General features: G+C 41.5%; 2 protein-coding genes across 2 annotated transcripts; one reads left to right on the top strand and one right to left on the bottom strand.

The window, feature by feature from the left end:
* The first annotated feature begins 456 nt into the window (after positions 1 to 456).
* LOC134291877 (uncharacterized) lies at positions 457 to 5223 on the top strand. The gene has a single exon (XM_062860227.1). It carries the CDS (start codon positions 457 to 459, stop codon positions 5221 to 5223), a length of 4767 nt encoding a protein of 1588 aa, XP_062716211.1.
* On the bottom strand, positions 4925 to 10207 carry LOC134287489 (uncharacterized). Its single transcript, XM_062849372.1, has 2 exons — positions 6379 to 10207; positions 4925 to 5950 (listed from the first exon to the last, which is right to left on the bottom strand). The coding sequence occupies exon 1, from the start codon at positions 10063 to 10065 to the stop codon at positions 7531 to 7533; it is 2535 nt and encodes an 844-aa protein (XP_062705356.1). The 5' UTR covers positions 10066 to 10207; the 3' UTR covers positions 4925 to 5950; positions 6379 to 7530.
* Between the last annotated feature and the right edge of the window lie 3523 nt (positions 10208 to 13730).

The raw sequence follows: 13730 nt of genomic DNA, 5'->3' as shown, positions 1-13730 counted from the left end.
TACATCTAAACGGTGAATTTGTACTTAAAACTAGTGATCTGAATTGTTGTTATTGTAAGAGAATTAAGATTGAAGCTGATTGAACTTAAAAACTAATATGTACACATTCTTATAGCTAAACACAGATTCACAAGGATTGTCGATACAAACATTTACAAATTTCCACCTGAACTTAACTGTAAGTAAACTAAAAGTTAATTCTAACGGAGCTTAACATTAATATGTACAAAACATTTGTAGCAAACACAAATCTAAGGGATCTTCGATACGATTCCTCCCTATTCTGTAGCGCAATCACTAAAATCGTAAGTTGTCTATATGATGTTTTTCTATCGCTATCTTAATAAAATTGAATTTTGTAGCTTGAAGCTAACACCACCTAAAATCGTGTTTGCTGTCGAGAATTAGTGATTACCCGTCCCAACAAATCTTCAAGGATTTTAATTACGGGCCGAAATGGAGGAACATCGAAAGACCGCCGGGTACAGCTGTAAGTCCTGTACCAGGCCAGATACCGATGACGAAAAGTGGGTAGCTTGTGATAGCTGCAAGCTCTGGGAGCACTTTACATGCGCAGGAGTGGACGATTCAGTGAAGAACCGGCTTTACTTGTGCAACGAGTGCCAATCCAAGGAAGCTGTCCCTGCAGCATCCTCGTCCCACAACTTCAAACCACCACCATCAGAAGGTAGGTCGTTACGGTCATCAACGACCAGATCTGGCCTGAAGCCGCTCAATAAAGTTACACAACTGGCGTCGCAATTCTCTCGAAGCGCAAACAGCACGACTTCGAGTACTCGCGCCGCTCGTCTGCAAGCTCAAATGAAGCTGGTCGAAGAGGAGCAACTACTGAAAGAGCAAGAGTTGGAAGCCCAGGAAGCGATGAGGAAAAAAGAGATGGAAGAAGAGGAACGCCGACTGGAGGAGAGGAAAGCCCTCTTGGAAGAGGAAGCGAGGCTGCGGCAGCGGAAACTACAAGAAGAAAAAGAATTCCAGAAGAAGCAGCAAATGATCCGAAAGGAATCTCTAGAGAAGAAGAACACCCTCGCACGACAGTTAAGCGAATGCAGCAGCCGGGCTGCATCAATTCCCGATTCCGAACAGCAAGTTGCCATCTGGCTACAACAGTGCTCACCCGATCCGCTCGTAGAAGAACTAGATTCTTTGGCCATTGGTTCTCGGACCCAGGAACCTTTGATCAGGTCGAACCTGCTCCGTTCAGCAGGTGATCAACGTCCAATCGTAATCGATCCGGCACGCGTGACGCGTGATGCACTTCAACAGCCGATTCCGAGAAACTCAATAGAAGCTCTAGAAAATCACCGAACGGGAGGTGTGCAGGACTGCTCTAGGATTCGAGGCCAGGAAGCATTAAGACACCAAAACGTGGTCAACCAAAATCAAACGGACCGGCGAGTTGATACTGATTTTCACTCGTACTCCGCTAATCGTCCATTACTCAATACAGCAGACACCGGAAGAAGGTCTCCCGTAGTTACCGTTGGACCAGACAGGAACGAATGTGATCCGTGCTTGTTGCAGCAACCACACACGAACCCGGAAATAGTGTCCCTTCCCGTGGTACTTAATGCAAGCCAGTTAGCATCCAGGCAGGTGATGGGGAAAGAGTTGCCACCCTTCTCCGGAAATCCCGAGGATTGGCCGATCTTCATTTGCAGCTTTGAGCATTCAACAGCGGCCTGTGGATACACCGATGCCGAAAATCTCATTCGGCTGCAGCGGTGTTTGAAGGGACACGCACTTGAATCGGTGAGAAGCAGATTACTTCTTCCTTCGAGTGTTCCACAGGTCATTAACACGCTTCGTACGCTCTACGGTAGGCCAGAGCTGCTCATACGAACACTTATTGAGAAGGTGCGTTGTACTCCATCTCCCAGGCACGATCGCCTGGAGACGGTGGTCGAATTCGGACTAGTCGTCCAAAATCTAGTGGATCATCTGAAGGCGGCGAAGCAATACACGCACTTGTCCAACCCGATACTGATGCAGGAACTGGTGGAGAAGCTCCCTGGCTCGCTAAAAATGGACTGGGCAATCTATCAAAGCAAGCAACCGTATGCGACGTTAGCAACCTTTGGTGACTTCATGACAGGATTATTGGAAGCAGCAAGCCAGGTGACCTTCGAAATTCCAAGTCAAAGTCGCAACATCAGAGGTGAGCAACGGCGGCCCAAGGAAAAGGGCCTCTTATATGCGCATTCGACAATGTCAGGTTCTTCATTAGACCCAACTAATTCAATGTCAAATCCAAGGAAGTCAGGTAAGCCATGTGCAGCGTGCGAACGAGAAGGACATCGAGTGGCGGATTGCAACCAATTCAAGTCCCTGAACAACGATGAACGGTGGCAAGTCGTTCACCAAAGGGGACTGTGTTGCACGTGCTTGAATGGGCACGGTAAGTGGCCGTGTCGATCCTGGCAAGGATGTGGGTTTGAAGGCTGTCGTGAAAAACACCATACGCTTCTCCACCCAAATGCAATCCAACCCTCCATCAATGTCCCCGTCAACAATATAATGCAAAAAGGTGTTTTCTCCCCCATGTTCCGAGTCCTTCCGGTGGTACTGTATGCAGGTGCCCTAAGGGAAATCATCTTTGCGTTCGTCGACGAAGGTTCATCGACCACATTTTTGGAAGAGGCAGTCGCCGATCGTTTGGGTTTATCTGGACCAGTCGAACCATTGACGTTGCAATGGACAGGTAACGTGACGCGAGAGGAGCAAAAGTCGCGACGTGTCCAAATGGAAATTTCTGGTGAGGAGAATTTCAACCTTCATAAACTATGCGAGGTACGAACGGTCAGTTGTTTGGTTCTGCCCACACAGTCGATGAAGTACAGCGAACTTTGCGTACGGTACCCTCACTTGCGTGGCCTTCCCCTAAAAGACTACGAATCAATCCAACCGAAGTTATTGATAGGATTGGACAACCTTCGCCTGGTTGTTCCCTTAAAAGTTCGAGAAGGCGGACCTACCGATCCAATAGCAGCAAAGTGCCGGCTGGGTTGGAGCATTTACGGATGCGCGAAAGACACGTCAACGCCACGGGCTGTTGTTCATTTCCACGCCGCTGCACCAGCAGATAGTGACCGTCAACTGAACGATCAGCTTCGTGACTATTTTGCGTTAGAGGATTCTGGGATTTGTGAAAAGAGGGAGCTATTGGAATCCAATGAAGAGAAACGTGCAAGGGAAATACTTCAACAAACGACAAGGCGCACGAAACAAGGATTTGAAACTGGACTGCTATGGCGGAATGACGATCCTGATTTTCCAGACAGCTACCCAATGGCAGTTCGTCGATTGAAAGCATTGGAGCGGAAATTGGCAAAGGATCCATGGCTGCAAGAGCGGGTTTGCGAGCAGATCTCTGAATATTTGCAAAAGGGATACGCTCACAAAGCAACACCATCGGAGCTGACCAACGCAGACCGCAAACGTGTATGGTTTTTGCCATTGGGTGTTGTTGTTCATCCCAGAAAACCAAATAAAGTACGGCTGGTATGGGATGCAGCTGCGACGGTGAATGGAGTCTCCTTCAACTCAAAGCTGTTGAAAGGACCAGACCTTCTTACTCCGCTTCCATCAGTTCTCAGCCGCTTCCGACAGTTCCCTGTAGCAATCTGTGGTGACATCAAAGAGATGTTTCACCAGCTCTCGATCCGCAAAGAAGATCGCCTGGCGCAATGTTTCCTTTGGCGAAACAATCCAGCACATCCTATACAGGTCTTCGTGATGGACGTAGCAACATTTGGCGCAACCTGCTCGCCCGCCTCTGCGCAGTACGTAAAAAATTTGAACGCAGAGGAGTTCGCTGTAATCTACCCACGTGCGGCCGCCGCCATAGTAAAAAACCATTACGTCGACGATTACTTGGATAGTTTCATCACCGTCGAAGACGCTGTGGACGTAGTGAAGGAAGTGAAATTGGTCCACTCGCTAGGTGGATTCGAGATCCGTGGTTTCCGTTCCAACTCTATGGATTTCCTTCGTGAAATAGGGGAACCTGCAGCTTATGAACCGAAGAATCTAATTTTGGAAAGATGTTCTACTATTGAGTCCGTACTGGGGATGTCCTGGGATCCAGCAACCGACTGTTTCTCTTACTCGTTTAATCTGCGGGACGATATGCGTTCAATACTCGACGAAGGGTACGTCCCTACGAAACGAGAGGTGCTCAAGGTCGTGATGAGTCTTTTCGACCCACTTGGACTTGTCTCACACTTCCTCGTCCACGGGAAAGTCATAATTCAGGGTACATGGGCTGCTGGAACTGGGTGGGACGAGCCAATCAACAAAGACCTAAACCAAAAATGGCGCCAGTGGGTTGAACTCTTTCCAAAGCTCAATGAGCTGAAGATATCCAGATGTTATTTCTCCTCGTTCCCGTCCAGCATCGATGATCTGCAAGTGCATATTTTTGTTGACGCCAGCGATATTGCTTACTCATGTGTCGTATATTTCCGATTACTACATGAAGGCCGTGTCCAAACAGCGTTAGTAGGAGCAAAAAGTAAAGTGGCGCCAATAAAGACATTGTCTACTCCACGGCTCGAGTTGAAGGCTGCCGTCCTTGGAGTACGATTTGTAGCAGCCATGCTCGAATATCATTCCCTGCCGGTATGCAGTCGATTCTTCTGGAGCGACTCAACTACAGTACTTGCGTGGATCAGGTCCGATCACCGAAAATTCCATAAGTTCGTGTCAGTGCGCGTAGGAGAAATTCTAACCTTGAGCGAGCCACAAGAGTGGAGATGGGTTCAATCCAAGCTAAATGTTTCTGACGATGCGACTAAGTGGAAGGATGGACCAAATCTTGACTGCAAAAGCCCTTGGTTGAACGGACCCACATTTCTACACCTTGATGAAGCGGCATGGCCAGAGCAACAGATCGCGACTACAACACACGAGGAACTTCGGATTGTGCAAACCCACTGGAACCGGGAGTTTGTTGTGGATTATTCTCGATTCAACAACTGGACAAGACTGCAGCGCACAATAGCATACGTCATCCGTTTCATGAACAGCTTGCGACGAAGGAATGTTGGGCAGAATTTAAGACTGGAAACACTCACCCAAGAAGAGTTATCGAGCGCGGAAGTTCTGCTGTGGAAGATGGCACAAGAGGAAGTATATCCAGAGGAGCGATCAGTGCTGATAAAACCCAGATTAATCCACCTAGTGGTGATAGTGCCTTTCTCGTAAAAAATGTCCACCAGGTCATGATCCGTTCGACGATATCATCATTTACAACCGTGAGGAAAATTAACATAACTTGAACGGAATCCATTTAACATGATTTATAAAGTTGACCAATCCACTATTATTCATATAATGAACAATTTTTCAGACAGTATCCTGCCAACTAAAAACTATCTGAGTTCACCATTTGTCCTTTTTAAACCTCTCAGAGATGCTTTTTTGTGCTTCGCTTAAACTCTTCTGAGACACCATTTTATCATCTCCCTGAGACTGTTTTTTGATTTCTTAACTTTTTAAGATATACAAACCTGATCCGTCAGATTGCGAAGATATAACGAGATGTTTCAAGTACAAACATATATAGGGTAACGGTCGAATTTTGGACCCCTAGAGGACATTAGTTTTAATTTAAATCAAAATCAAACCGATTCACAGGGTATTAACACATAATAATGATGTTAGTATGTTCGTTAAAGCCTCCACTGTCCGTTAAAAATACCCACAAGGTCATTTCTGGCTGAAAATTGGATGTTTTGGACACCCCAATATATTTTGGACCCTCTTCAGAATATGTTTTGGACACCCGGTGTTTAAACTCGTTTGAAACTATTTTGGAAGAATTTGGCGCTCGAATATGCTGGATCACATCCTAATTGCTTGATTGACAAAGGCTGATTACACGAACTTTGTGAATTAAATGCGCTAGAAGAATAAACGTTTTTGTTTACATCTGCAAGTTTCAGTGAATCAAAATTCAACCATCGCGCAACAATAATGACAATGTCGCAACCTGTATTTGTTGCGACAAACAAACCCATGCGACATAAGTTTGTCCCAACTTGAAAATAATGGGATTAACATCGTACACCACTAGTTAAGAGATTTTTTAGCCTTGCATTGCGATTTTCGAACGGGAACTTCGAGTCGGTAAACACTGCAACTCTGGTGATGCTCTATCATCAAACAGTTTCGACTTTGGGTTAGCAATAATTGATTATTCACGAGTTGAAAAGTACGCAACAAATTCAGCTTCCGTTCTGTCTGCAACAAAAAATTTCGAGATCATGTCATTATCTGTTACCAGTAGGGATAAAGAGTAATCGTCGCACCTTCTTTGTTGCTTGTTTTGTGCCTTTTTTGTCTGACAATTCTCTTCACTGGCAAGTTTCCTCAGCACCGCAATCTCTTTTTGTAAACATGATGCGACACTCGCACGGATGACGAGATTGGCAAAAAATAATTTCTAGGCAAATAATGATATTTCCAGTGAGGAAATGATTGCTGCCCGTGCAGAGCAATCTTATTTAGTGAATGATTCTAAAAGTTTCCGTCATTTCATCATCAAACCTGTGTAAGTTGTGATAATACGACCCAGGGGGTCCAAAATATATGGGGGTCCAAATTATATTGGTTACCCTATTTGATAATTAGATTTTTTTAGTTGCACTTTTTGAGATTTTCAAATTTCCATTAATCTATTAGTTATAGCTTAGACAGACTAATGGTATTCGTACCATGCTACAATGATCATGAAATAAATTGCATACTTATTGTTGTCTTCATTCAAAACAGTCTTGTAATAATTTTTTTGACAACTTGGACCATGGTACGAATACCACCAGTCCGTCAAACAGACGTAACACCTAGAGCAATTTTCCTAAAAATTCATCGTGTGAAAATACAGGACAGGCATTCAGTACACCACCCTGGCGTACCAGAAAGGTACAAATGAGTAATTTTCATAGAATCTTTTTTAAATTAGTACATATATGGAATGTTTAGCAAAACATGCTGAAAAACATGACTCAAGCACTTACAAATGGCTCTGGGTCCCCCCATAACAATATGAGTATTATCTGATCAAAGTCAGGGGTTTCATAGCTGCCAACACTACTCATTGTTGCCCAGTTTTTTTTTTCAACTCACAGTACTTCTAATCAAGAGCATTCAACTTCTTATCTCAGGGTCATATTCAGCCTCTTCTGTGTCTAATTCAGGAGATTGAGCTAACACGGTAAGCCGTATTCAGCCTCTCCTGTCGTTGAACCATATTCAGCCTCTTCCGTGTCTTATTCAGGAGATTGAGCTAATACGGTAAGCCGTATTCAGCCTCTCCTGTCGTTGAATCATATTCAGCCTCTTCTGTATAGTTTAGGAGGTTTTAGCTAACACGGTAAACCGTATTCAGCCCCTCCTTTCTCATTTCCAGAAGACTTTAGCTAATATGATTTTCAGCAGTTTCAGAAGATTTTAGCTAATATGGTTTATTTCTAATTGACGATTTGTTTTGGCAGGTTACACCAACGTCCTTTAACTCATCACTATATGATTCAAGTTATACACATCGTAGCATGTAAAGTCGTATGGTGTGTTAACATCAGATGGAAGGAGAACATTATAATGTGCGTCTGCTTGACCTGGTCTTGTCAAATGCAGCAATATTGGTAAATCAGTATTACTATAACTTGGTGGTTCAACTTTAACAAACCGTTGTTCTCCGTTTTCGTGATGCAGCATGATTAATATAATTCGTTCAAGAGCCATACTGAGAGCAAACAGGGTGTCAAGGTTACCGAATAATCTTTCTGAACAACATATCTGAAGAAGGTTAAACAATGTGTCTGATTCCAAACCAATGGTGTTTTTGATTTTATCGAAGAGATGTATGTTTTCTATTACGGCTTGGAATGCAATTGCTCTAAGATCAAAAGAAAAACTTTCATTTCCTACCAATGCATATGAAATCGCATTAAATTGGCAACCGCCATCTCCAGTTATTGGAATCTCCAAGAATCCATTCAATGTTTGAACTGACAATACTCTATCTCTGTTACATTTAAAAATATTAGTAGGTAATGCCATTAGGTAGTTTGCAATATGGTCAATATCACTTTTGTAACGCATTACATTGGCATCTGTAGAAGCTATCAGCAATTCTTCTGAATTAGTAAACGTATATGGATCGTTATAGAATACCTGTTGAATATTTTTGAGTAATTTTTCATTTCCATTATCATATGCATCATTTGTTGTATCTACTGAGTTAATCCAATCTTTAATGTTGTTCTCTAGATTTAAATGATCTAAATCTGATTCAAAATCACTGTACTGAAAGGATAAACTATTAATATTCCTATTGCTCGATCTGATGCTATTATCTTCAGATGATAAGTCAACACAAGATGCTATTGATTTACTATCTATCGATACTAAGTCGGAAGACTTTCCAAACAGTTGAATATTATCATTGCCAATTTTATTCACATCATAAAGGCATGATTGCTTACTACAAATAATACAATATATTGGTTTATGATCAGAAAAGTAGCATTCGTAAACTCCAGCAGTAATATTTTCAAAATTGGCGTACACTATATCTAGTCGTGAACCTAAAATAGTTGTTGCTTCTGTTGGCGATAGTTTCGAAACATATGAATGGTTGATCATAAAGGAACTGAACTCATGTATTTGTGCATTTCTTGTATCATTAAGATTGAAATTAAAATCACCTATGACAATAGTTGGACAAGATTCCTCCAACTGAAATCGAAGCATTGTATCTTTAAAATCGCAAACACTTACTTTTGGTGATTTATATCCACTTATTATCTGGATTTCATTAACTACAAATTTTACCAGATCTATGTGACTATGATAATGTCCCTTTTGATCCGCCTTGAATTCGGTACAATAGTCGACAACGTTTGCTTTTAAACTGCTTCTTACAAAACAAATAATTCCTTTTGCAATGTTCTTTTTAACATAATCCGGATAACTAATAGTATCTGAACGATAGACCAAATTGAATCCAGGAAATTCAATCTGTTCATTGGCATACAAGCATGTTTCAGAGAAAATTAATATATCACAGCGGAAATACCATGGGTCCACGTCTACATGCTTTTTATTCGCTCGTAATGATCGAATATTCAAGTAAACTACTTTGAGCCCTGATACATTAACTAAATTATTGTAAACAAGTGACAATGACCGTTCTTTTCTTAGTCTATCCATTTCGTTCAAACAAGCATCAATTGTGTTATTACTTTTCATATTTCCAGGAAAATTACCTAGAATATAAAGTCCTGAAAGACTCGTCACGCGGCTGAGCTCTACATAAACTAACTGGCGGGTAAGGTTACCAGACTTCCTGAAATCAATACACACATGTCTGTATGTTTGACCTTGACTTTTATGAATAGTTAGAGCTTCGCAAGGTACTATTGGAAACTGATCCCGAATCATCTGGTAATCCTTCTGGAAATGAGTTGTCAGGTTGTATACTTTCCTAGGGATTGGCGTCCAACTGAGGTTGATATTGTTGTTCTCCATGAAATTCCTGTACTGCTGGCGTATTTTCTTCCCCACATTACTCGAGTCAAATTTCAGGAATACAATTATCGGTTTTCCTAATCCAGGGTTGCAGAAAACGTGCTCTAAAACGCCAGTAGCTCCGTTAACTAGTCCATCAGACACGTCAAGATTAGCTGTCAGCATGTATTTTATTCCTTGTTTGAAACGAATCGTGTATGGGTATCCTCCGCAATCTTTTGTTGGTCTTTCTTTCCACATTTTCATCTTTGCGATTTTTTGGTTTGGTTTAAGTTTTCCTGTAATTGTATCCATAGCAATGCATTCAATTTCAGTTGAGGATGACTCCGATATCTTCTTTTCGTTATATTTATCCACATTCGCGTTTGTATAGTGAAGCCGGATGGCTTCATCAGGTACTTGGTGTTCTTCTACTTCTCGAGATTTTATGATTTTCACATCTTCGTTGGACATTTCTCCTCGAGCAAAGTTGTTAAGAGCTATAACAAAGCCCAAGTCATCTTTTTGCCGCATGACCTCTGTTAGCTCATAAAGGAGAAATTCGTCCCATAATGATGAAACAATGGTTTTAACCAGACTGTGCTTTGGAGAAAAGAAGATGGCTGAATCCTTAACGGGAGGTAATTGAAGAAAATCGCCAACTGTGATTACCGATAATCCACCAAAGGTTTCGTTTCTACTTGTACCGCACAAACATCATCCAATGATTTCCGTTCAGAATAATGCGTAAGAATGTCTTTCCCTACTATTTCCGTTGAATCAGGGTCCAATGCTTGCAACTGCTTGCTTGATTTTAAAAACACAACTCTTTCATCACTACGTGCCGTGTTTATAAATATAGACGATCGACTGAACTCTGTTATGGGTGTTCCCAAGCAATGATATACCGCCTCCGATGTTGATATGACGTGTCCATTAAGAAATTTGTTTGAGATGCTTCGCAATCGATCCTGTAAATTTCGATTTCCTTTGTCCAGCTCAGTTTGGAGGTCTTTCAATCCTTTCGAGAGCCCAGCTTCACCTTTCGCTACGTAATCAACGATGTACGATGCTACAGCATACTCGTCTACAATAAGTTGCAAATCAACATTTGATTCCATCATATTGAGAATCGTTTGATTGTAAGTATTGATATCTACTTCACAAGTCCTGCGTTTGTAAAAGATTGTCAACTTGTTGATAGAGCTTTTCAATGCCGTTAAATATGCCTCTTCTGACATGTGGAGGTCGTCCAAAACTTCATCGAAACCTTTCATGATCCTTTCTTTACTCGAAAAGAACTGTTCCATCATTTTTTTTATTTGGTCCAAATTGGATTTCACTTCGGAAGTTCTTTCTACTTTAGGTAGAGGTTCAAGAATCATTGTGCGTGGCATGACGAATTTGGGAAAGTTAAATCTGCAAATATTCCTGGTTTTCTTTCCCTTGCTGCATGTCGGCGTGTGTTTATGACGCAAATATTTACAAAATGGATTTTTCTCATCAAATTCGCATGTGATATGCTTATCTGCGAATTGTACAACCTGATCAAACGTACTACTATCATCGGGATCTAGTTTGGGTGCGTTATCAATCCACAGCAATATATGATCATGGGGCGATCCTCTTTGTTGAAATTCTCGTCTGCGGAAAAAGTCAGTGACAGCATATGTTTCGAAAATTCCTCCTTCCGACTTCTTAATTATCTTCATCAAGTTTTTGATTTTGTTGTCATAATACATTGCTGTGAAGACCGGATTTTCATTAACTAGCTTGGCTCTATCCTCATACGGTAGGTTTAGTGCGTCATACGAAGAAATTCTTTCACCGGTTGTATATTCTTTCAAACCCTGTATCAACTCTGGCCAGTTAGTTTCAACTGGAGATACTGTGAGAAAGAATACTGGAGCGCCAAATTGTCGTACTTGAGCAAACAAGACCTTCTTCTTCTGTTCCATATATGCAGGTGCACATCGTATTTGATTCATGAACCTTAATCCATTGTCGAACGATAGTAAACCTCCAATAAAATCTGGTTGCAACGCCTGTTGAGCTGTTACTTTTGTGGGATTTTTCTTCTTCCGCAGTGCTATTTTTATCGAATTATAGGATTCGTTCAACAACTTCGTCTTTGAAAGATGTAATATGCGCCGTGGTTCGATTCGGTTTTGGTAATACCGAATTTCCCATTTGATGGTGTCGTTTATTGTGATATTTTTATCGGTGAGCATACGAGGTTGCCCAGCAAAAATTTTTGGGAAGCAAAGATATTCTATGTCTAAATTGCTGTAAGCGGACACCGGTTTCTGATGTTGGCCCGGAGCCATCACAATAACGGCATTTTTGGCAGCTATTTCGTTCAAATCAAGTAATAAACACTCATCATCTCCTTCACGCAACAGATAGTTGAATTCTTCATCCACATCACGGCAGGTCTCTGAATCATCCTCATGATCATTAGTAGTTGATACATCATCGGCACATAAATCAGTAAAATCGACAACGTTTTCGGTGAATCTAATTCCATACTTGACATACAAGTCTGTCTGTTGTAAATAATGCCCAGCTTCATTCAGTTCCTTCTGACGCACCAGCCCTTTTAAATAACTAGTAGCATGTCCCATATTTCTTTTAAATTCCACTGGAATAGCCAACATGTTCATTTTCTCAATGCTTCTTGGAAGCGACTGTTCCATTTCATTTACGTCGGTTGGGACGTAGATTACACTACCTTTTGCGCCCATCTGCGGATTTGAAGCACGATGACTAAGAAGAAGGATTTTCATAAACGGAACATATGGTGAGAGCAGCCGTTCTTCTACATCATTTAATACACTCAAACATTCCGGAACTGGGGGCAATTTCAATCCATTGGTACTTGAGAGTTTCGGTATTTTCCCCACACTGACATATTTGTGACAAGTGTGACAAAGATAATTTTGTCTGTGTTCTTCGTAGTTGTTGAGAATGTGTGAATCTACGCAAAGAATTATATGTGCAATCTCTGCTTGAAATTTCGAACACATCATAGAAATAACTTTCTCGCGACTTATTTTCCTAAGTCCGTTTTCGAAAAACATTCGTTCGCAACATGAACATAGAAACGATGGCGTATCTTTTCTACATTCGATAAATGCTAGTTGTTCAACTGCATTCGGATCCATTTCGCGTCGCTTCAGGTTATTATACACAACATTTCGATAACGAATAATGTCTGAACTACGTTTTTCTCGTCTCGCTTGTCGATCCTTTTCCCGTTCAAAAAATGCATGCGACTCGTCTTTTCTCAATGTTTGAGTACGTTGAACGTTCACCTTGCGCTCAACTTGTGAGTATTGACAATCATTTCTGATTCCTCGCATACGGATCTTATTCTTTGCATTTTCAGCGATCCGGTACTCCTCGTTCTCCCTTAGGCGTGAAAGACGGACACGATTCTGTTCTTTTTCCTGCAGAGAAAAATCTTCAAGTGTAGATCGATATTCACTAATTCTTGCCAAGTTTCTCTCTCTCTCTTGCTGCCTGTACTGATCGCTTTTCCTTGTTTCTTGCTCTTGCACACGATACTGCTCTTGGGCTCTCAAATTTGACAATCGTTGTGAATTCTTCTTCCTTTCCTGCTCCTTGTATTCTTCATTTGCTCTTGTTACTGCCATCCTCTGCAAGTTGGTCTCTCTCTCGCGCTCTCTAAATTCTGCAACTCTTCGTTTATGGGAAATTCGCTTCTGGTTACTTTCTCTCTCTAGTTGTTTATACTGCTCACTTTTTCGTATTTCCCTTACCCTTTGAACATTTTTTTCTCTTTCTTTCTCCTTGTATTCTTCATGCAATCTTTTTTCAGTTAATCGATTAGAATTTTTCTTCCGTTCATGCTCCTTGTACTCTTCGATCGCTCTTGTTTCCTTCATCCTTTGAACATTTTTTTGTCGTTCTTTTCCTTTGTACTCTTCATGTAGTCTTATTTCTGTCATTCGCTGTGCATTTTTGTCCCTTTCCTGCATCTTGTATTCTTTCTTTGCTCTTGCTTCTTCCATCCTTTGCAAGTTGCTTTCTCTTTCCCGGTCCACAAATTCCTCATTTGTACGCTTTATGGCAATCCTCTTACGATTTTTTTCCTTCTCCTGTATACAAAATCCTTCATTCGTGCTTCTGATCTCTTGAATTTTTTGTGCATTGTATTCTCTTTCTTGTTGCCTGTA

The sequence above is a fragment of the Aedes albopictus genome, chromosome 1 (assembly GCF_035046485.1).
Source record: "Aedes albopictus strain Foshan chromosome 1, AalbF5, whole genome shotgun sequence".
Taxonomy (NCBI): domain Eukaryota; kingdom Metazoa; phylum Arthropoda; class Insecta; order Diptera; family Culicidae; genus Aedes; species Aedes albopictus.
Note: the sequence above shows the minus strand (reverse complement) of the source record. Positions and strands in the feature narration are given on the sequence as shown.